General features: G+C 54.1%; 1 protein-coding gene across 5 annotated transcripts in view; it reads right to left on the reverse strand.

Moving 5' to 3' along the window:
- Positions 1-24,183, reverse strand: part of PSTPIP1 (proline-serine-threonine phosphatase interacting protein 1) — a 44,423-nt gene that overhangs the window by 8,832 nt on the left and 11,408 nt on the right. For 2 of the 5 annotated variants that reach the window (XM_028092656.2, XM_028092655.2), the window contains exons 2-8: positions 17,758-17,858; positions 17,317-17,391; positions 9,229-9,263; positions 8,900-9,006; positions 6,535-6,597; positions 5,818-5,916; positions 4,999-5,044 (exon numbers count right to left, since the gene is read on the reverse strand). In XM_028092656.2, coding sequence (XP_027948457.1) covers positions 4,999-5,044; positions 5,818-5,916; positions 6,535-6,597; positions 8,900-9,006; positions 9,229-9,263; positions 17,317-17,391; positions 17,758-17,858 — 526 coding nt within the window. Of the gene's footprint in view, positions 1-4,998; positions 5,045-5,817; positions 5,917-6,534; positions 6,598-8,899; positions 9,007-9,228; positions 9,264-10,853; positions 11,204-17,316; positions 17,392-17,757; positions 17,859-24,183 lie in introns of those variants that run through there. The other 3 variants (XM_028092657.2, XM_028092659.2, XM_028092658.2) reach the window with 3 other exon arrangements.

Below are 24,183 nucleotides of genomic sequence, written 5' to 3' on the forward strand. Positions count from 1 at the left end.
AAGGAACCCAGCCATAACACTAAAAAAAGTTACCAAATTATAAGGGAAGAGAGCAAGAGAAGAACTACAAAAACAACCAGAAAACAGAAATACATATTTATCAATAATAACTTTAAATATAAATGGACTAAATTCTCCAGTCAAAAGACATAGGGTGACTGAATGGATAAAAAATAAGACCTATTTAGGGGTGCCTGGTGGCTCAGTTGGTTGAGCATCTGATTCTTGATTTCGACTCAGGTCATGATCTCAGGCTCATGGGATCAAGTCCCATGTCAGGCTCCACACTCATTGTGGAGTCTACTTGTCCCTCTCCCTCTGTTTCTCCCCCTGCTCTTGCTCTCTCCCTCTCTCTCAAATCTTTTTTAAAAAAATAAGACCCATCCAACCATACGATCCAGCAATTGCACTACTGGGTATTTACCCCAAAGATACAAATGTAGGGATCCGAAGGGGTATGTGCACCCTGATGTTTATAGCAGCAATGTCCACAATAGCCAAACTGTGGAAAGAGCCAAGATGTCCATCGACAGATGAATGGATAAAGAAGAGGTGGTATATATCAGCCATCAAAAGGAATGAGATCTTGCCATTTGCAATGACGTGGATGGAACTGGAGGGTGTTATGCTGAGTGAAATAAGTCAATCAGAGAAAGACATGTATCATACGACCTCACTGATATGAGGAATTCTTAATCTCAGGAATCAAACTGAGTGTTGCTGGAGTGGTGGGCGGTGGGAGGGATGGGGTGGCTGGGTGATAGACATTGGGTAGGGTATGTGCTATGGTGAGCACTGTGAATTGTGCAAGATTGTTGAATCACAGATCTGTACTTCTGAAACAAATAATACAACATATGTTAAGAAAAAAGAAAAGAAGATAGCAGGAGGGGAAGAATGAAGGGGAGTAAGTCGGAGGGGGAGACGAACCATGAGAGACGATGGACTCTGAAAAACAAACTGAGGGTTCTAGAGGGGAGGGGGGTGGGGGGATGGGTTAGCCTGATGATGGGTATTAAAGAGGGCACATTCTGCGTGGAGCACTGGGTATTATGCACAAACAATGAATCATGGATCACTACATCAAAAACTAATGATGTAATGTATGGTGATTAACATAACAATAAAAAATTTAAAAAAAATAAGACCCATCCAAATACTGCCTCCAAGAGACTCACTTCAGACCTAAAGACACATAAAAATGAAGGGATGGAAAAAGATACTTCATGTAAATGGAAGCAACAACAACAACAACAAAAGCTGGGGTAGAAATACTTACATCAGACAAAACAGACTTTTCAAAAAGACTGTAACAAGAGACAAAGATGGGCATTACACAGTGATAAAAGGATCAGTCCAACAAGAGGATATAACAATTGTAAATATCCATGCACCCAGCATAGGGGCATCCAAATATATAAAGCAAGTAGTGACAAATGCAAAGGGAGAAACTGACAGTAATACAACAATATTAGGAGACTAACTCCACTTACATCAATGGATAGATGATCCAGACAAAAAATCAATAAGGAAACGATGTCTTTGAATGACACTTTAGACCACATGAACTTAGATATGTACAGAAGATTCCATCCCCAAACAGTAGAGTACACATTCTTTTCAAGTGCACATGAACATTCTCCAGGATAGATCACATGTTAGGCCACAAAACAAGTCTCTGTAAATTTAAGAATGTTAAAATACTACCAAGCATCTTTTCTGATCACAACAGTATGAAACTAGAAATCAATTACAAGGGAAAAACTGAAAAAAAAAAGAAAAAAGAAAAACCTACAAACACATGGAAGCTAAACAACATGCTACTAAACAACCAATGGGTCAATGAAGACTCAAAAAGGAAACCAAAAAATACTTGGAGATGAATGAAAATGGAAACACAACATTTCAGAATCTCTGTGAGGTAGCCAAAGCAATTCTAAGAGGGAAGTTTATACCAATACAGGCCTACCTCACGAAACAAGAAAAACCTCATATGAACAATCTAGTCTTACATCTAAAGGAACTAAAAAAAGAACAAAGCCCAAAGTTAGTAAGGAAGGAAATAATAAAGATTAGAGTGGAAATAAATGAAATAGAGACTAAAAACACCCACAACAGATCAAACCAATAGATCAATAAAACTAAGAGCTGGTTCTCTGAAAAGAAACAAAATTGATAAACCTTTAGCCAGACTCATTAAGAAAAAAAGAAAGAGGACTCAAAATCAGAAATGAAAGAGAAGTTACAACCGACACCATGAAAATATAAAGGATTAGAAGAGACTACTAGAAAAAAATGGATGCAGAAAAACCATTTGACAAAACCCAACATCCATTCATGATAAAAGCTCTCAACAAGTAGGTTTAGAGGGAACATACTTCAACATAATGAAGGCCATATATGACAAATTCACAGCTAACACCATATCAATAGTGAAAAGTTGAAAGCTTTCCTTTAAGATCAGGAACAAGACAAGGATGTCCATTCTCACCATTTTTATTCAGCAATCAGAAAAGAAAAAGAAATAGCCAAATTGGTAAGGAAAAAGTAAAAGTGTCACTATTTGCAGATAACATGACACTATTTACAGAAGGCCCTAAAGCTTCCACCAAATAACTATTTTGCAGGATACAAAATCAATATACAGAAATCTGTTGTATTTCTGTACACCAATAATGAACTAGAGGAAAGAGAAATTAAGAAAACAATCCCATTTATAATTGCACCCAAAAAGAATAAAATACCTAGGAATAAATTTAATCAAGGATGTGAGAGACCTGTACTCTGAAAACGAAGGCCTTGATGAGAGAAATTGAAGACAACACAAATAAATGGAAAGATATACCATGTTCATGGATTAGAAGAATTAATATTGTTACACTGTCCACACTACTCAAAGAAATTTACAGATTGAATACAATCCCTATCAAAACACCAACAACATTTTTCACAGAACTAGAACAAATCCTAAAATTTGTACAGAACCACCAAAGACCCTGAACAGCCAAAACAATCTTGAGAAAGAGTAACAAAGCTGGAGGTATCACAATCCCAGATTTCAAACTATACTACAAAGCTATAGTAATCAAAACATATACTGGCACATAAACAGATCCATAGGAACAGAATAGAGAGCTCAGAAATAAACCCATGCTGATATCGTCAATTAATCTATGACAAAGGAGGCAAGAATATACAATGGGGAAAAGACAGTCTCTTCAATAAATGCCACTTGGAAAACTGGAGAGCTGCATGCAAAAGAATGAAACTGGACCACTTCCTTATACCACACACAAAAATAAACCAAAATGGATTGAAGACCTAAATGTGAGACCGAAACCCTAAAAGTCCTAAAAGAAAACCTGGGCAGTAAACTCTTGGATGTCAGCCTTAGCAATAATTTTCTGCATCTGTTTCTTCAGTGAAGGAAACAAAAGCAAAAATAAACAATTGGAACTACATCAAACTAAAAAGCTTTTGCACAGCAAAGGAAACCATCCACAAAATGAAAAGACAACCAACTGAATGGGAGAAGATAAGGGGATAATATTCAAAATATAGAAAGAATTCATACAACTCAACATTAAAAAAAATACAACCCGGGGCACCTGGGTGGTGCAGTCAGTTAAGTGTCTGACTCTTGTTTTTGGCTCCGGTCATGATCTCGGGGTTGTGGGATCGAGCCCCGTGTTGGACTCTGAGCTTGGCATGGAGTCTGCCTGAGTTTCTCTCTCCATCTCCCTCTGCCCTCCACCATGCATTCTCTCTCCCTCTCTAAAATAAATAAATAAATCTTAAAAAAAAAACCCAATCTGATTAAAAAGTGGGCAGAAGACCTGAATAGGCATTTTTCCAAAAATGACGTACAGATGACAAATAGACACGTGAAAAGATGCGCAGTATCACTCAACATCAGGAAAATGCAAATCGAAACCAGTGAGATATCACCTTATACCAGTCAAAATGGCTAGGATCAAAAAGACAGGAAACAACCAGTGTTGCCGAGGATGTGGAGAAAGGGGAACCCTCTTGCACTGTTGGTGGGAATGCAAGCTGGTACAGCTACTATGGGAAATAGTATGGAGCCTCCTCAAAAAATTACAAACAGAACTATTATACAATCCAGTAATTCCACTTCTGGCTATTTACCTGAAGAAAATGAAAACAGTAATTGGAAAAGATACATGCACACCTATGCTTATTGCAGCATTATTTACAATAGGCAAGATATGGAAGCAGCCTGAGTGTCCACCGACTGATGAATGGGTAAAGAAGAAGTGGTATATATATACAATGGAATATTATTCAGCCATAAAAAGGAAAGAAATCTTGCCATTCTTGACAACATGGATGAACCTAGAGGGTATGATGCCAAGTGAAATAAATCAGACAGAGAAAGAGAAATGCCATATGATTCCACTTTATGTGTGAAATCTAAAAAATGAAACAACAACAAAAAACAGAAACAGAATCATAAAAATAGAGAACAAACTGGTTGCCAGAAGGCAAGGGGGTGGGAAGATGCACAAAATAGGTGAATAAACTTCCATTTATAAAATACATGAGTCACAGGGATGAAAAGTACAGCATAGGGAATAGAGTCAATAATATTGTAATAACACTGTGCGGTGACAGGTGGTAACCACATATATCTTGGTGAGCATTGCATAATGCTTATAATTGTCGATTCACTATGTTGTACACCTGAAATTAATATAGTATCGTATGTCAACTATACTTCAATTAAAGATTTAAAAGGGGGATAGTCATAGCAGCCACCTCATAGGATTGTTATGCAGAGTGGTTGAAACATGCAAAGCACCAAGAACACGTATGTTTTTATTTTACTTGCATGATTATGTGGGAGTGGTGAGCATGTGCCTCTGTAGAGTCATGTGTCCGTGTGTGTCCCCAGGGTGAGGAGAGTGTGCAGGGGTGCGGGGACCAGGCCTGTCTGGCCACCATCCCAGGTCAGAGGAAGCGGGCAGGGCCATGTACCTGCCTCCATGGCTGAGTCCTTGCACTGCTTGGCCTTGTTCTGGCTCTGAGGAGACAGAGGGAAAGCCGCGCTGAGCTGGCCCCAGCCCTCAGGGTCCCAGCCTCCCCAGGGGGAGGAAGCACTCTGAAGTGCTTCTGTCCCACCCTCCCTGAGCCACCCAAGAGGACACTCAGGAGCCAACTGTGGGCACCTTCCACCATTTACTCCAGCCTCGCCCCACAGAGGACCACAGTCAAAAAGGGTCCAATAAAAATAAATATAAATAAATAAAAACAGAAGCGTGCAGCCCATGCACACACGTGTGACAACTGGATGTGAAGACCTGAGGGAGAAATGTGGATGCGGCCAGGTCCCGCTGCTCCACCTGGCCACCGCTGACCCCGCTGGTTGGTACTTGGGCTCTGCTTTCGACTTGCTGCCCCTAAGTTGCCCTTGGGCCCCTGTTCACCCTCACCCCAGAGGCCAGAGCAGACAAGACCCCGGGCTCTGGATGACCTGGATGTGCATCCTTTCTCCATTGCTTCCTGGCTCTGAGACCTTGGACAATTAACTCACCGTCTCTGGGCCTGTTTCCTCTCTGTGACATGGGTCTCCCGAGCCCCTCTCCAAGGGTCATGTGAGAGTTAGCTGGTCCTGCCTGTCCATGCCCTGAGATTCTAGGAAACCCCTTTCACAGATGGGGAGATGGGGGTTCAGAGAGGAGTGAGCAGATGTCCCCGATGCAGACCTTTCTAGGGGTGTCTGTGGCACCCTCTCCTTCCCTCCCTGCCCTGCTCCAGCCCTGGGTGACACCATATGGCCTCAGCGGCCCCACGCACCTTCTCCACCTGCTTCTGGGGGCCATTGGTGCTAATGCGCTCGAAGGCCTGCTCAGCATCATCGGCATCACGGCACTTCTGCTCATATGACTTCTTGGACTGGGGGAGTGGAGAAGCGGGACTGGGGGGGGCGCCCAGGGTGAGGCTCCCTGAACCCAGCCTCCCTTCTCCCTGTCGGGGGGCTGTGGGAGGAGTGGGGGCCTCCTGACGAGGGATAGGGGTCTGGGAGTCCAGAAGGGAGATGGAGAGAGGAGTTTTGTCCCCAGGCCATGCCCCCCTGGGCACAGTGTGGCCCTGCCCATGGCCGCATCCTCTTTAGAGACATGGTCACATCAAACCACCAGCAGGTCCCTGAAAATGCCATGCTGGCCTCTGCACATGCTGTCCCCTTGCAGAACCCCTTTTCTCCTTCTCGCTAGGGGAGACAGCTCAGGGGTCCCTTCTCCCTCCACCCCAAGTCCCCAGCTGACAGCATGGATCATCGTGTGGGCCACTGTCTGGGACTGCCCGCCTGCTCATCAGTCAGGAGCTCCCCAAGGGCAGGGCCTGGGCCTATCCACATGGGCCCTTGGTTCTCCATGCAGCCCCGAGCACCCAATAGGCCATGGTGTGTGTTGTTGGATGGGTCGTCGGAGGCTGGCCCTGCCCCAGGGGCCCAGCCCAGGGCTCCTGGGGTCCACACCATGTGTCCTCCAGGCCCGTGACCCTCACACTCACATCCATGGCCTTCTTGTAGAGAGATAGCTTGGTCTTCTGGACACGGTCCATGACGGCCTCGTACTGTAGGGGACACAAGGCTCTGAGCAGGGGGACTGTGGCCTCAGGACGCTCCCTAGGCCAAGAGGACTGGTGTCCCTGGGATGAGGCACAGCATCCCCTCCTGGCTCTGAAGGGGGCAGTGATAATATGTCTTCCCTCTCCCATGCCTTGCTCTTTCACAATCTCTGCTCAGGACAGAACACTAGAGCCCAGGACAGGATGTGCCCATCATATCTTTTTGCCTCAGACTCCAGCCATGACTTGGTCTCTATCCCCGGACTACCCACCCTGCATGCTACACACACACACACACACACACACACACACACACACACACACACAGCCCTCACTCATAGCCTCTGTACCTTCTCACACCTGTCACACACTGTGTACACACTCTGGCACACACATGCATGCGAGGTTCACATGACACACACACAGGCCCCCATTGTTCCCACTGCTCACACTTGCACACCCAGGCCTTCATGTGCACACTCACAGAGTGCCCACAGACACCACTCATAAGTACACACAAGCACACTCTCCCATGTCCTTATGCACAGCCATGGGCCTGCTCACACAGGGGAATACACACACACACCCAACTTTCGCTGCTTGTGAGCACACAGGGTCACTGCACCCCTACCTCACCTCACAGGCTTCTTGTTCAGGCAGAGAGAATGAAATGCAGCTTGGACAGAGGTTGGGGTGTAGAGAGCACCGGAGCTGGCTGGGCTTGGGGTCTCAGTGGGGCCCGTGCCGGCGGGGAGATGTCGGGCAAGCCAGCGGGTCACAGAGGTGCAGGCACACACACATTGAGACACACACACCTGCTCCCAGGCAGGCACACACATGTGCCAGGCTCCCCTGCCCCCCTTCCCCTCTCTCTCACACACACACACACACACACGTGTCCATATGTACACGTGTATACACACGAGCCCAGACTGTGTGCCTGCAAACTACATCACAGTTCTCCACTTGTGGGGGCCCTGGCTGCTCTGGGGAAGGCATCTCTCTGGCTCAAACAGCTCTTGCAGACACAACAGCCCCTCTGGCCACAGGAGAACTCAAAATAGCCAGTCTGGGGCCTCGCTGTCTCGGCGGGTGCTCTGCACCCTGCAGGCAAGTCCCAGCTCAGAGAGGTCACCTGCTCCAGCACCTCGAGGCAGAGCTGGCCTCCGGGGCTGGCTTTGGAGACCAGCTGTCTGCTCAGGGACCCAAATTTAGAATCCTGAAAGCCCGAGCCCCTAGGGGGCTGGCTGGGCAGATAGGGCGGGCAGCCACGCTAGATTTCTGTGGTCAGAGCCACTCATCAGAGCCAGAGCCCTGTCTGAGAAGACTGAGGGGGGCCTGGTCCACGGCTGGGTCCCCAAAGCTTGGGAAGTGGCCTGCAAGAGGGAAACTGAGGCACAACAAGAAGAGCTTGCTCAGGACATCCAGGCCCAGCCTGGACCCAGCTGTGAGCTGGCAAGCCTTTCCCTTCACCCCTCAGTTGGGTGGACTTTTCCCTTTTTCAATTTTTTGGAGTCTGCAATGATCCTTCATCTCCAAGTGTGAAGTGTTTCTGTGTGCCGGCCTCTCCCATCCTGTCCAGGGTGCCACCCTCATCACAAAGCCTTGAGTGGCTGAGCACATGTCCCCACCTGCCTTCCTAGCAGCCACGTGCTCAGCCAGACAGAGTCTCAGGCCTGGGAGGGGGCCCTGGGACACTGAGGTCACTAAACCCACTCCCCACCCCACCCCTGTAGCTTCCAGACTCTGCTTGCATACCTCCCATGATGGCGACTTTACTTCCTTTCCATGTAGTCTCTCCATCTAGGGACAGCCACGCCCTACCCACAGGTGACAAGTACCTTGGGCTGCTGAGGTAAGCCCACAGCGCCCCACCGCCACCCGCAGGCTCTGTCTGCCCCTCTCAGCCTGGGCAGCCCCGCAGAGCGGCTACTACGGCTGGCCACCAAGTCTGCCTTGCTCCTGGACAAACAGCCCTGACCCTTGGGCTGAGGACCAGTTTCTGGCGACTCCCCAAATCAGGTTGCCGCCTTTGGATACCCCCAAGCTGTCAGTGAGCCTCCACAGTCTGTTGTAGGAAGGTAATCAAAAAGACCTATGCCTTTCCCTCTTCCTGGCATGAGACGGCTCAGGGTAAGACCCCTAGTGGGGCTCTCAGGCCTGCACACCGGGCCCAGGTTCCAGTGGCCCGTCCCTGCCCACACCCATCCCCTCGACATCGAGTCACTCTCACCCCCAAGCCTGGAGTGCTGTCTCCCACCCTCCACGGGCTCCGTGTGGAGGGCCCATGCCCCCGCACCCACCTCACCTTCTTCCTCTGCTCCTTCTGTCTTTCCCGGAACTCCTCGAGGCTCCGCAGCTCCTCGCGCAAGGCCAGGGCCAGCTGGATGTGGGAGCTGCCCACATTCTCCATTTCTGGGGGCAGAGCACAGAGGCGTGGAGCCCCAACCACCCCCCCACACCCGTGCCTGGACCAGCCCCGCACCTCCCAGACCCTCCGCCAGCTTCAGAGCCCTGTGTGCAGCCTGAGCACCCCCCTCCCCGCCAGAACCTATCTGCTTCCTTCTATGGGGACATGGCTGTTCCCAGAAGGTCCTGTCACCCTGCAGCCTGGGGTTGGGGACAATCAGGACTTACGCTGCTTCAGGGAGTCAAAGGAGGCCCTCAGGGAGCTGCAAAACAGAAAGGCCAGGGTTGGGAGAAGAGTGCACAGCAGGCCCGGAATTCCCCCCACCCCCACCCCAGGGACTTTTCATTTGTGGGAAGGCTCTAGGTCACTCACACACACTGATCTAGACCCAGACAGTGACCACGCCCTCAGAACCAAGCTGGGTTTTCTGGCAGGCAGAGGTCCTCTTTGGAGGTGATAAAGCCATCACACCTCCCGGTGGTGGCAGAGTGCTCCTGGCTTCTGCATGTTTTCAGGGCTCTCCCTCCCTCACTGGGGTCCCTTTCCCACCCAGTCCTCTCCCGTCGGGACGAGTTGAAGCAGGAGAGCACAGGGTTCCGACCTGGCTTTAGGCAAGTGGCCTGGAGGGTGTTTGGAAGAAGCTGGGTGGGAGAGGCAAGCGGGGCAGGGGTACAAGAGGAGAGAGAGGTGGGGCCTTAGGGCAGGAAGAAGGGGATGTGCGGGTGAGGACACCGAGAGGCTTCCCTGTCCCTGGCTGGGGCGGCTGGGCAGACAGTGGTGACATTTCCGAGAGGGGACCCAGGAGAGAGTACATGACCCAAGAGGGGGTATACAATAGGGTGCACCGAGCTTGGGGTGCCCGAGAGAACCCCTCAGGAGGAGTCAGGAGGCAGCAGTGTAGCCATTCTGGGGTAGAGATGTGGGTGCCATGGAGAGCAGGAAGGGAAGGGGGCCACTGGGGGACGATGCCCAAGGGTGGGGTTGCCAGACAGCACATAAAAATACAGGGCTCCCAGTTACGTTTGAATTTCAGATAAACAACAAATAGTTTTTGAATATAATGTAATATATGGAACATACATCTTAAAAAAAAGTATTTGTCGTTTATCTGAAATTTGAATGTAACTGGGCCTCCTACAGCTTATCCAGCAGCCCTACTGTGGGGACTGCCCCCCAGAACCACAGATGGAGTTGGTGCCTGAGCAAGGGTGTCAGAGCCCACCCAGGACCCAGTCCTGTCTCCTGATAGGTAACGGGGTGCCATGAGGCAAACATCCCCTTGGGTCAGAAACACGAGCAACAGGGGCAAATGCCTCTCTCCAGGTCACTGGGTCTTGGGGACAGGGGCCTCTCGGTGGGGTGGGCTCCCGATTCCGGTGGAGCAGGAGAGTGACTGGAAATCCCAGCCTGGGGAAGCAACAGGACCTGGGCGGGGGCGCCTGCTCTGCACTCGCACATGCGTCGGAGCCGACCCTGGAGCCGGACAGCCTATGTTCACCTCGGGCAAGGGACTTACTCTCTGTGCCTTGGTTACCCCTTCGGTAAAATGAGGATAATAACACAAACAGGATGGTTGTGAGGAATAAATTAATTAATATGTCTAAAGTACCTCCGTCAGGACCTGGTTGTTGTTGCACAACCCTCTCCCGAGTCACATCTACACACCCCTGTCCTGGCCCCCCCCCAGGGGGTCCCCCAGGTCCCTGAACCTGACCTGAGCTGTACCTCCAAGGTGCCCCACCTGAGAGCTTACTGGGTGCCCCCTCTTATCAGAAACCCCCCAGGTTTTGCATTCAGGTGGGGGTTCCCTTGAGGTTCTCTGTGGGGCTCCATAGGTCGGACCCCTTCTCACCTCCCCATTGCCTGAGCGGGCATATGGAGCAGTCAGACTTGTGTTCACCAGCAGCTGTGTGAGGGGAGCCTGGGCCCATCGTGCCCCAGCGAGGGCCCATGGGTGTGAAGTCTCCAAGTGCACCCAGAGACGGAGCGCAGAGGTTGCAGACTGGCCCTAGGGCGGTATTTTGGGGTAACATTCTCTGCCTGCGTTGGTGGCCCCTTAACCAAGGAGGCTTGGCTTGTGGCTCTCTCTGCAACAGGAGGCCTGAGGTGGCGCAGTCAATCGAGGCAGAAAGAGAAACTGAGGCCAGAGCGTGGCGGGGAGTGCTGGGATCACACAGAGACAGCAGGCAGGCACCGGGTCGCTGGCCGCACGCTCCGCCGCCCCCTGTCAGGCCCCGCGCTCCCCTCCGCTCCCCTCCGCTCCCCTCCGCTGAGCAGCGCGCCCGCCCCCTGGTGGCCATATGTCCTCTTGACGTCCGCCGGGGACAGCTCTGGGCTCCTGCCCTCCGGCTGTGGTCTCCCCGCAAGCCTTGCAAGGCAGGCTTTCCAGGGGCCTCCCTCTTCTCATTGGACAGTTAGGGAAACTGAGGTCAACCAAAATCAGCAACCTGGTAGCACCCACAGGGATCCAGGCCTAGGAGAGAACTGCGGGGGTCTGGCCCGTGGCAGACCCGGGCCCTAAACTAACTAGATCTCGAAGTGTGGTCGGAAGACCAGCAGCATGACCGCCGCCTGCGAGCCTGTTGGAAAAGCAGACCCCGAGGCTTGGCCCCAGTCCTCCTGAAGCCGGAACTCGCGGGTGCGGCCCACCGCTCTGCGCTCTAACAGGCCTCCGCAGCCTGCTGACGTCTGCTCGTCTGCTCGAATGTGAGAATGGCTGGCCGAAATGCTTTAATTCTCTCGATTCTCGCAGCTCTGCCAGGAGGGTCCCATCGTGATCCCCATTTTACAGGTGAGAAAAACGAGCATCAGGGAGGTGAAGAAACTGGTCCGTGGCCACACGGTGGGGGAGACGCAGGGCCAACACCCTGCTTCTCACCAGAGGAAGGAGAGGGGGGATTGCCAGGGTGACCCCGCCTGCCCTGGGCATGAGGGGCCAGGACTCTTCTGTGACAGAACTGACGCCTTCCAGTGGCTCTCCCTCCAACCCCTCTGCTTACTCACACACTTATGTCCTGCCTCAGTCTCTCCATTCATGGTGAGAGCCCCTCCAGGCTCAGTGGGACCCCTCTCCCCCACGGCCAGCCTCACCCGCACCCCCTCAGGCCCCAAGTCCTTCATGACCACATCCCGCCCCAGAGCTCAGGGCCTGCACATCCACGGCCTGGTCTTCACCTCTTTTTAGATCTCACAGCTCACAAACACCTCAAATGCAGAGTGTCCAAAACTGGACTCAGCTCCCCCCACAAACCTCCCTTCTCAGCCCATTTCCATCTCAGCAAAGAGGACCTGTGCCTGGCTGCGTGCACCAGAAACCCAGAGTTGTCCTTGCCTCAGCCCTCGCCTCCCCCTGCGCTGCCTTCTCTTTCACCTCCTCAGTCTCCTCTCTGTCCGCCGCTCACTGCTACCACCCTAGCCCCAGATCATCAGCTCCGGCCCCCCAGCATCAACACTTGATAAATACCAAAGCCTTTCTCAATCCCAAACCTACCCTGCCGCACCCTCCTTGGCCCATGGACTCAGGCCCTCCCTCCCAGCCTGGGGTGCCTGTCAGGAACCACAGCCTCCTGGGACAGCTGGTCCTTCTCCCTACCCCACCCTGGGATGCTGGGAGCCCTTGCCTGAGTCCACAGCACTGCCATGTGACATGCAGTCTCTGTTCCCACCCTGGTCAGTCCTGATGGTGACAAAGCCCATGCTCACCTTGGGCTCCCATTGGCTTGCTGCCCATTGGGGCTGCATGGGTGGAGGTGCTCCTTCCACCTGGGGTAGGGCGTGGAGGGCAGGACTGTAGGCTGTGACCACTCCAGGTCCCCCCCCCCCCACTGCTCACCTCGGGGCTGCAGTCCTTCCTGCCCAGCCACCAGAGCTCCACTTACACAACAATGAGGAAGTGACCAGGGCCCAGGACTCCACCTCTCTTTCTTGGCCCCAGACTTTCAAGAAGGCAACCTTGGTTGTGTGGGGGAAGGGGGGCTTCACTTTTCCTGGAACCACAGGCAGCCCACTGTAGGTTAGCCAAGACTCACCCCTGGAGAATGGCCTTAAACTCTGATCTTGAGGATTTGCAGAGCATATGAAGTCTTTCTCTGCTCCATTCAACCCAGAAGAGATGGCGTCTCATAGCTTTTCTCTTTCCTGGTTCCTCCCTCTTGCTGTCAGGACTTGCTCAAGCTTCTCTTCTATTTTGTCTGTGTCGCATGGCAGGGACGGGGCCTCATGCAGGCCTCTACCTTCTGTTATCCACCACCAATGTCCTTATGTGTGACTCATCCCATTGCCCTTTCTGACTTGGCTCTCAGGACATGCAGCCTGAAATGCCCTGCTCAAACACAGTCAAAATTTCGAGTGTAAACACCTCCTTCCATATTCTCCCCACCATGTCACGTCCCTGCTTGGGCCTCGTTACCCCTGCCCTCCGGCTGGCCAGGAGGCTCCAGCCTCCCAGGTGACAGGAGCAGGCTCTTCTTGCCTCAGTGCTGGAGGCTGGGGGCGGGGCCTGACGGCCCTGGTGTCAGAGGGCCCCTGATGGGAATAGGGCCTGCCTGGCTCCCTCTAACATCCTTAGCATGTCTTCATTCTCTGAGCTCAGAAGAGAGATCATGGGAAAAAAAAAAAAATCCCCTCTGACAGGAAAACCACAATATTTTAGGTTGTGACAAGTGCAGGTGAGGCGGGGATTCAAACCCACATGCCTTGAGGAGGTGTCCTGAATCGCAGTAACCACCTGGGGGCTCACTGGAAGTTGGCCCCAGCCCTGCCAGCCTTGATTTCCTTCCATTTCCAGAACCCTGTAGCACCCCAGCACCCTACCTGGGGCAATGTGAGCAAGACAGGATGGGTAGGCCCGGGCAGGAGGGAAATGGGAGCAACAACCAGAGCAAAGGCCCGGAGGCTGGAAGGGAGAGTCGGGGTGAACTTTCTGCCAAGCTGGATGTGCAGTTTAAACCGTATCGATAAGCCCTTCGCCTGTGTGATGAGGTCTTTAAAGTGCATTGAAAGGGCTTGTGGGGTTCCCCTAGTTCAGGGACCAGGTCTCATATGTGCATTCTCCATTCCACAGCCCAGCGGGAGTTCGCTGAGGCAGCGTGTGGAGGAGGCGAATGTTGGAAATGATTTGAAGACGGGAGTAACCTCCCTTCAATATATATGGCTGAGCCTCCAGGCTTGAGCGAGGTTTCTGGCTGGTCTGAGGTCAGAAGATCATGCAGAAATGCTGCATCTTCAGGCAGCAGAGGCCGGGCAGGCCGGCCCACTCTGCCTTCCTGCTGTCACTGGGCTTCTTCTGAGGTCACTTAACTCCTCAGCTTTGTCCTCCCCATTTGCTTCTGTCTAGCCTGTGCTTGCCCTCAGAGGAGCTAAGAATAAGCATCTCATGCGACCTAGGAGGGGGTTGGCCATGGGGGGGTGCTGGGGGCTTCACCCCACCAGGCAATGGGCCCTGGAGGATGCGTTGCCAGCCCCACACTGAATAGCCAGGGCATTCCCAGGGGCCAACCCCAGCATACCTCCAAGTCTCCATGACAATGAGGAAGTGACCTGTGCTGCCATGGCCACCCTTTACTCTTCCCACAGGGAGCCCTCTAGGTTGGAACTGGGACAGGGTGACCTGGTCCAATCCAAAACCCCAACAGTCACACAAGGGTGAGTGTTTGGGAGGATTTCCTGGAGGAGGTGGGGCAGGAGAAGGCCCTAGAGGGAGGGGTTCTGATGCAAAGGATTAGGGAGGTTCCCCACGATGTGCTAGAGTCTAGCTTTGGGATGGTGGGGCCATTCATTTTATGTTATTTTTTAAATTTTTGAATCCTCCTGACTCAGCCTAGGGCATGGCAGGCTCATCATAGGCACTCCATAAATGCTGGCTAAATAAATGAACGGATGATTGATGCTTGGCCCACCGTTAAGGAAAGGAATGACTGCATGGTCTCACTAATCTTAGTACATATGCCGAATGGCTCAACAGTTCCACTTACTGAGCGCCTAGTGTGTGCAGTCAGCCGACCTGCAAGCTGCATGGGGCATGACCCTAAGGCAGAGAGCAGGCGAACCGGGATGAGTTCGACTCCTGCCCCTCTTGCCCACTGGCTCTGAATGTGCCCTGCCTTTGCCCACCTCCAGCAAGTCCTCCGGCAGGAAGGCATCTCCCCTCCCTCTCCATCTCTCCCAGGAGGCGCCCTCTCCGGGCCACCCTGCTCTGACCACCCCAGCCTGACAGTGGGTTCTCACCCACCATTCCCTGTCTGCTCTGGCAACCTGCGTCTGGGCCGTGGGGCCCCCATGCTGGGTGGGCTGAGCCATGGGCCTGGCACTCCCGATCTGGGCTCCGACTCCTCCTTGGTAGGCAGAAAGGCGGACCCTGTCTCTACTCCTTGCTGTGGCCTGGGGCTCTACCCCTGATGCTCCACCTTGGACAAGGGCTGTCCTTCCAGTGACACTGGCCTCCGGCTTTCTGGGCCGGGGAGTGGCTGGGCCTTGAAGGAAATGGTCTAGGTTGCCCGGTCAGACTTCTCAGCCCTAAACTAAGTAGGGCAAGCCCAGTTTATCTGACATACACAGGTGCCTGTAAGACTGGAAAGAACCCCACTGTTTATTGAGCATTGCCCTGGCCTGGTGCTCTGTGCTTGGCATGGTGATGCCAGAGCACCTCCTGGGGGCGACTCTCCCTTTCACAGCCCAGCCCAGGACTCAGAGGGGCAGTGACCACCCCACGGTCACTCAGTATAGGAGGCAGGGCAGACCTTGCCCCACTTGGCCTCTTATAGCCATGCAGGGGATCAGGACCGCCCATAGCATTGCCCCGGCCACTTTCTAGTCCTGCAGTGGGGCAAGATGCTGTGTCCATCCCCACCTTCCCCGCTGCCCACCAGGATCCCCTTCTACTATGTTCTCTCTGCCAGTGGCTTCTCCTTCCCTATTTAAGTGCCTAGTGACTCACAGGATTCTGAGTGTAAGTGTGCCTCACACAGCTTGCCTCCAGCCCGGGTTCCTGTCATGGCCCAGCCTGGAGCACCCTCTCCCCCCCCACCCCCGCCAGGAGGTCACCTCTCTTTCTGGGAAGGTTCTCATTTTCCATCTGGCTTGGGTGGCCAACAGGCAGGCAGGGATGCCTCCTGGGTCATACTCCCTCAATCCCTCTTCCCCAGGGAAGACAGAGAAGGGTTCCATCAGACTTTCATTCATTCCTTACCACGTCCTGAGCCCTCCTCTGCATCAAGCCTGCATCCAACCCCAGCCCCGCCCTGTTTATCTGTACCACAGCCCACTGGAGTGGGCAGATGAGAACTCGACTCAACCTGTCCCCACTCACACGGTTCACAAAGGCCAGGCGGGGACTGGAGCTCATGCATTCTTACTTCCAGGGCTGTGTTCATGCTTTCTGGGCCCATGCACAGACCTTTGGGCCTTGAGCATGAATCTGCCCTGGCCCACACCACTTCTTGACCTTCTTAGGGTTAGCTCAGGGTTGCTATGGCAGCTGCAGGCTCCACAGGTAGGGGCTCCTGGGTAGGAGGTCCTGGCCCAGGGGAGAGGGGGGGCAGAGTCCACGCCTTCCCAAGGCAGCCCCTCTATGCCACTGTTAGAAAGTTCTTCAGCTGCCCTCACATCGTCATGCTCTCCCTGTCTGCTGCCCCACCCCCGAGTCTACACACAGGGAACCAGGCCTCAGGGCTGCAGAAGACCCCTGCTTCACAGCAGCAATGACCCCCATTGCCTCCCCTCCAAGCCAGGCCTGAGCTGAGCCTCTGGACTCAGTCAACCCTTTGAGGAAGGTTGTGTTATCGTTCCGCTCTCTGTCGAGGAAATGGAGGCAGGGAGAACGTCAGGGAGCAGCCTGACCCAGCTGATGATCACGCAGCTGATGGGTAAGGACATGGCACCAGAGCCCGGGCATGGCCCCTCCCTCCGCTGTCCCTGGTCACACCTCTCTCCTTGAGGCCCAGGCTAAGCCAAGGCTGCACGGGGAGTGGGCCACCAGGGGTGGGCCTGTCACCTGGCTCTCAGGACGTGGGCAGAGGCTGCCCAGGTGCTGCTGGCCGTGCTACAGACACCTGAGGACAGATGTCCTCTGTCCCCTGCCCAGAGCCTTCTTGGCGCTCAGACAGCAGGGTTTCCTCCCCCCCCCCCCCAGAACCTGACCTCACCCAGAATGCCCCGTCCCCAAGAGAGTTTTCCTCCAGGAATCTCCACCCTGCAGCCATCCAGACCCTTCCTGGCCCTCCCCGCTCCACCCCATGCCAGGAAGTCCTAAACCCTGTTGACAGGCCCAGAAAGCATCTGATGAAGGAGGAGGGAGCCCAGGGCACGGGACCTCTTACTTGATCTCTGTCTGGCCACCTGCCTTCCGGGCGATCTGCACCAGCTCCTTGCCATAGCGCTCCTCTGCTTGGGCCCTGCAGGAACAAAGTGCGGGCCCTGTGTCCCCACTTCCGCTGGCTGCGGGCCCCTTGGATGTCTGTGCTGCAAACTGAGGGTCCACCCACTCAGCCTCTGGGGGCCAGCAGGCCCTGCAGCCTCCTCCTTGAGAAAATTAAGCCCCCAACCCTTCTTTGAAATAAATGTTGGCCAAATACCTGCACATTTGAGGGGACATCAGATTCTTGTCCCACTGTGGGGAGGCCCTGGCTGGGAAAAGCAGGGAAGTCACCCTCCCGAATCTTCAGAGCAGGGGGTATCCCAACAGCAGCTTGGCTGAGTGGGGGGTCCTGCTGCTTCCACAGCCCACTCCCCCTCCTGGCGCCCTCCCGGGTCTGGCTCACCTCTGCCTCAGCAGCTCCTCCACGTCCTTGCACATCTTCCTGCCGTCCAGCAGCCTCTGCAGCAGCACCTCATAGCCTGTGTGGGCCGTGAAGTCCCTGCACTGGAACACGGGACAGAGGGGCGTGTGAGGGTGGGTGGGGCAAGGACCCCACTGCCACCTCCAGGGAAAGTCTCTCTCCAGCCGCTGGGGCCTGACCTGCCTGTCTGCCTCCAGGCCCCACTCAGGGACAGGCTCTCGGGCTTCAGGAGCCGGCTTCACACAGGCACTCAGTGGGGCCCCCGTCTGTGGACGCGCCAGGTGTGGGAGCCCTATGCACCATGAGAGCACCCAGTCCAGGACGCAGCAACTCCAGCACAAGGTGGCCGTAGGAAGGGCCACCTCCAAGGCCCAGTGATGACAGCCTTACAGGGTGCCCAGCTCGGCTTGCTCCTGTCATGGTCCCAATAACCCTATTATCTTCATCGTCCAAGAGAGCAAAGTAAGGCACAGGGAGGGGGAGGCTTGGCTGCGCAGGACCGGCCTTGAACCCAGGCTGTCTGGCCCGAGTCCATGCTCTCCACCTCAACACCACATGGCCTCCTGCAACAACAGCACCAAGTGGTGTTTCTTGATTGACAGCTGTGTGTCAGCTGCTGTGCTACACTCTGTGTGTGGGCTCAGGTGACCCTCTTGCCCCCACCGGGTCAGGTGGGCCTTGAGAGCGACTTCCAGGAGGCGCGCACACCCTAACACACGCCTAGGATCCCTGGCACATGCCCAGCACCCTAGGGCCAGCCATTAAGCAGGACAGTGGGGAAAGGGCTATTTGGGAGCAGTCTCCCGGACACAAGCCCCTCTGCTGCCTGCCACTTGCTCAGTCCATCCTGGCACTCCTGGCCAACGGCATTCTCCCTTCTCAGCCCTGGAAGGGATTCTGAGCTGCTGGTGCTGGAGCTGGGGGACGGAGGGCCTCCTAGGGTCTCCCCCGGGGCTAGGGAGGGGATGTTGGGGCCAGGCTGCACACAGGGCTAACTGGCATGGGAGGGAGATGGAGAAAGTGGTGAAACATGATGCTGACAGCAGGGCCTTCCTGCATCTCTGACCCAAGCCTGGCTCCCGCACCCATGCCCGTGGAAGGACCCCCAGCCCCCACCCCCCGGGATGCTGGGCCAGGCGAGCCCTGAGATTCAGCACCTAGTCTGTCTTCTTTTCCAACCCCATGGACCCCGCAAAGCCTCGGAGACTGGAGAAAGGGTCCCTGCTTTCCTGAGGACACATACCACAACCCCATCTCAGACCTCAGTGAATCAGTGGGGCCACAACTTGGGGGAGGCAAGTCAAGCCCATCTTAGGGTCAAGAGCTGGTGGTGCACCTTTCCCCATCCCATGCTTCTCCTCAAATGCTGTGTATGGGTATGTAGGGAAAGGCAGGAGAGGAGTCTAAATCCAGGAGAGCTTCCCACAGGAAGAGGCATTTGAGCCAGGTTCTAGGAGAGAAGGTGTTGTTCTTCAAGGTCTAAGTAGAATCAGACATGGTAGGAAGGGCAGAGATTCCACAAATGGCCTCACCTGGCCCTGTACCAGACCCAGCCCTCCCTCAGCAAACTCAAAATAGTGAAATCTCCAGGCCCTACAGGATTCCTAGGACTCCAAGCTTATGCCCTCCTCCATAAGCATCCCAAGAAATTCCTGAGGCCCAGGCTCAGCTGCCCACAGGGTGTCAAGCAGTGTGTGTGGGCCCTGGCTGGCTATTCAAGGCCCCAGCAGAAGGAAGTCGTCCCCAGAACCCCTGCCAGCCTGTCTGGGGTCAGGCATCAGCCCCTACGTCTGGGCTGGTGTGGTTGGGCCAGGCTTGCATTTCTGTGGCTTTTGTGAGCAGCCATTCGCCCACTAACCAGCCAGCAGACCAGGGCTTTCCGCCTCTCAGCCCCAGCCCTCCCTCCAAAGCCCCCTGGCAGAAGGTCGTGACAGCTGGGATGGGAGACGAATCCGGAGCCTCAGCCTCCTGCCCTCTGCCCACAAGGGAGGCACCCTGAGCTGGACACCAGCGTTCAGGGCCCAGTTTCACAGACCAGCAAACTAGGAAGCATCTTGTCCAGTGCCCCTCAGTCTTCAGGGAAGCTGAGGCACAGAGAAAGGAAGGACCTACTTCAGGAAACACGGGCAGAGGCAGGACAAGCATGTGGGCTTGCAGGGGACCTGTCACTGCTCCCTGGAGCCTCTGGGAGAGCCGGCGTAGCCCACCCCTGCAGCTCTGCTCTCCCCTCCTAGGCCCCCACCTGGCCCCAGCTCTCCAGGGGAGCCCCTCCATCCTTACTGAGACGCCCAGACTGGAAAGACAAGCAAAACCAAACCTACGTTGGCCATTCTGTAGGAGGCAGAAGGTAGCGAGGGGCCCTGCAGGCTGTGTCCCCAGGAGCTCAAGATCCCAAAGTGCCGCAGGCTCAAGAATGGTGTTCAGTCTTTGCTCAGAGCCGCAGTGGCGTCAGCAACCACTGTGGCCAAGTGAGCCATGGTCACAAGCCATGAGACTGTTCTGAGGAAGTGCCTGGCTCCCTGGGGGCTGCTCCCTCCCAGCGCTGCACCCCTCCTCCAGCCTGCACCCTCCTCCTCCCCCTACCCCACCACCTCCTCCTCCAGGGAATGGGTTCTGACTCATTACCCAGAGCTGGGCAGAGTCTGTTCAGGCTGCTGTTCAGGAAATAAATGATCCAATCATTCAATTAAATAATCAATCAGTTCTGGGCGCCTGGGTGGCTCAGATGGTTAAGCTTCTGCCTTCGGCTCAGGTCATGGTCCCAGAGTCCTGGGATCGAGTCCCGCATCGGGCTCCCTGCTCCTTGGGAGCCTGCTTCTCCCTCTGCCTCTCTCTCTCTCTCTCTCTCTCTCTGTCTCTCATGAATAAAAAAAAAAAATCTTAAAAAAAATAAAATAAAAATAATCAATCAGTTCTGTAAGTTCACAGTCCAAGGCCCAGCCCGCATATCACCCCTGCTGGGGGGCAGGTTAGGGGACCCTGACCTTCCTTCCCAGCACCCACCCAGCTCCACCCTCTAAGTGCCAAAGCACTCGCTGCCAGTCCCCCTCCTTTACTGACTCACATTTCCACAATGCAGAAGCTACCAGGCAGGGCCTCACCCCTCCTCTGTCTACCCACAGCCTCTGTTGCCTGAAACCCACCCATGGCCTTGATCTTAGTGAAATTATGGGGTCTACTGGCCACACACTGGGAACATCACAGCAGTTTTCTTTTTTTTTTTTAAGATTTTATTTATTTATTTATTTGAGAGAGAGAGAGAGGGCACACAACGGGGGTGGGGCAGAGGGAGAGGGAGAAGCAAACTCCTTGCCATCTGGGGAGCCCGATGCAGAGCTCGATCCCAGGACCCTGAGATCAGGTGGGCCTTGAGAGCGACTTCCAGGAGGCGCGCACACCTGTGCCAAAGGCAGACGCTTAACCAACTGAGCCCCCCAGGTGCCCCATCACAGCAGTTTTCTTATTAAAAATGCCTCTCACCCACAGACCTAAGGGCAGGGACGAGGAGACCCAAAGGGGGGAAGTGACTACCCAAGATCTCTCAAGTGGTAAAGGTCAGAATCTGGGCTATGAGCCCAGGTCTGCCTGTCCCCCAGCCCACATACCTACATCAGTGATTCAAGAGATAACCAGCACTGTTTTTTATTTTGAAACATCAAAAAATAATTTTAAAAAATTATGTTTGAAAATGATTACTCAAATTTTTTCCAGCTTAGATCAAAGCTGTATTTTGGGCTATCATCCAGTTACCATGGATTCACAGAGACCAGCTCTGTGCCCAGGCTGGGTCAGAGGAACTCTTCCCTGGAGAGGGGCCATGCTGGCTCCTCAGATGTGCACACTGGGAAGCAGTGGGCAGCCAGAAGCCGGGCCTATGCCCGGCGGCACCCAGAACAATCCACCCCGGGGGAGGGTGCCAGGTGCTGAGAAGCTACAGTCCCCTCCTTTGGGAGTCCTGCTCAAGCCAGATGTGGGAGCCCAGGCCTCACCCTGGTGCTCCCTTTCCCCAGGATCAGGACAGCAGGATGTCTCCTGAGGCTCTAGAAGGAAATGCTCGGGAAAGCTCTGAGCGGTAAAAGCATACTCCTGCCTCAGCCTTCAGGCAGTGTGGGGAAGGCCCAGGTGCCCTGGGCTGCCCTGGGACAGCCCAGCTGCTTCCTTCTCTACACAGGTCTATGTGGCAGCCATCGCCCAGGCCTGTGCCCTGGCCCTGGCCCTGCCGTGCCCCCAATGGGTGGATAGAAAAACAGCCTTTGTAGCTGCCACCACTGCTCCCTTTTCCTACCCATATCACTCTTGGTGGCTGCAGGGACTAGGCCACGGGGCCTGAGCATGGCATTTCTCTTCGTGGGACTTGGTTTTTTCATCAAGGAAGTGGGGGCAGAGGCCAACCTCTTCCCTGGCCCTGACAACCCGCTCCTCTAGGGCACAGCCCCCTCGGGGCAGACTGTGACTGCCAAGTCGGGACGGTGCCCAGGCCGAGTCTCAGAGACTGTGCAGACTCTAGCAGACTAGCTGTGGGTTCACACCCCTGGTCATTCTCCCTCTGCCAGTAAAATGGGCCCAACAGTTCCCACCACCTGAGGAGCAATGAAATGATGTGCACAGCTGAGAATGGTGAACAGAGATCACAGCATGCCCGGAGTCCGGTATGAGGCTAAGGATTATTTACCCCCATTTTACAGGTGAGGAAAATGGAACGCAGGGAGGTCACCTAACGTGCCCAGGGCACAGGTGGGATATGAACCCAGCTCTCGCAGGCCAAGAGCTTAGCTCTTCGTCCCAGTCTCGTGCCTCTCTGCAACCCCCCAAGCTCAGTGGCTGTGCAGCAAGGGGTACTCCCCAGGCCCTGCTCTGTCCTGGCCTGCCTGCCACCAGCCCCACCAGGCAGAGGCGTGAGAGGGGTTGGCGTGCCCGGGAATCAGCAGACATTCTTCCTGGGGACCAAGTGAAGGGCTGTGGAAGGTAGCTGGGAAGAGCTGCCCTGTGACTTGCTGCTCACGAGAACTACCTGACAGGGAGGGAGGAGCCCCCACATGGGACCACGTGGCGCCGAGGGCTCAGAAGCAGACAGCTGCAGGGAGCAGAGCAGGGGCATTCTCGGGGGGATGGGGTCAGCCGAGAACCCAGGAGAGAAAGAGCTACCCCGTGGGCCTCTGCCCCCTGCTGCACCAGCAGCAGCTCCCAGAGCTCCAGGGAAATAAGACCTTTCACCCCTTTAGAATCACTGACCCCGCACCCCACCCGGTCTGAGGAGACACCATAAGAAGGGGTTATGGGGAGAACATGGCAAGTGAAGAAACGGACCCCATCCTTTCCCCATCATAGGCTTCCCATGTGGAGTCAGGAGATTGGGAGTGTTCAACTGAACAAGAGAGAAATTCTGATAGGAGGTTGAACTGGATGAGTTATAACGAGACTAGAAAAGGACTAGAAAAAGCTCTAACACAAAGGCCCAGGCATGGGGAGGGGAGACCTAACAGTGGCTTTAGAAGGTGGAAGAAAGAAAAATTCAGTTGCCAGCTTGCACCCTACCAGGCTCAAAAACCATGTTGTAAAATGTAAAAACAAACCATTTTTGTTGAAAGCCTTTCTAATGTCTGACACACTCTTGGGTTGATGGGCCCTTCATTCTTTCTTTAGCCTTAGGAAAAAAAAATCACCTTTTATCAGTGGGAGAGGGGACAGAACAGGAGACTAGACTCACTCATCTCACCCAGACGCCCCAGAAGCCCTGGGCAGCAGTCCGAGCAGGCGTTCAGGGCCACTCGATCCCAGTTTCACAGAAGGGACCTCTGCAGCCAGCGTGCCTCCCGTGACCCGCTTCCTGGCAGCAGGTTACTGTTGCTTGTATTCCATGGACTGAGAAACCAAAGGGTGAATATTATCAGGAAACTGAACTCTCCAGAAAGCAGCTCCCTCAAGGCGGGAAGTGGGTCTGTTTCCCTGCTGGGTCCCAGAGCCCAGCATCTGCAGTGCAAACACATTGGACGAGCGCCAAATAAATGTCTCAGGGAGGCCCTTGAGAGGATGTGGTTTTACGACTGCTGGCTCTGGAGATGTCCCGTGAAGGGGACCAGATCATTGGCTTGTGTTTCAGTGACTCATTACCCAACACCTTTACATAAGCCAGACAGACTCATCCCCTCTACTTCTTAAAGCAGTATTATTGTCCCCATTGTACAGGTAAGGAAACTGAGGCTCAGGGTGGATCAGTCCATGAGTGGCAGCCAGGCTCTTTCCACTGCCCTACAGCTACTACCCCACAGTGAGGCTTATCTCTACCATTCTTAGTTGGCAAATTGAGGAAGGCAAAGGACCAAAAACCCAGGTGTGGCTCGGATGGTGGATGGATAGATGGATGACCAGAGACTTCTATAAACAAGCTAGTTGCTTCCCTAGAGTATC

Source organism: Eumetopias jubatus, unplaced genomic scaffold (genome assembly GCF_037043125.1).
Source record: "Eumetopias jubatus isolate StellerSeaLion01/CBP00866 unplaced genomic scaffold, mEumJub1_p1.0 scaffold_7, whole genome shotgun sequence".
NCBI lineage: Eukaryota > Metazoa > Chordata > Mammalia > Carnivora > Otariidae > Eumetopias > Eumetopias jubatus.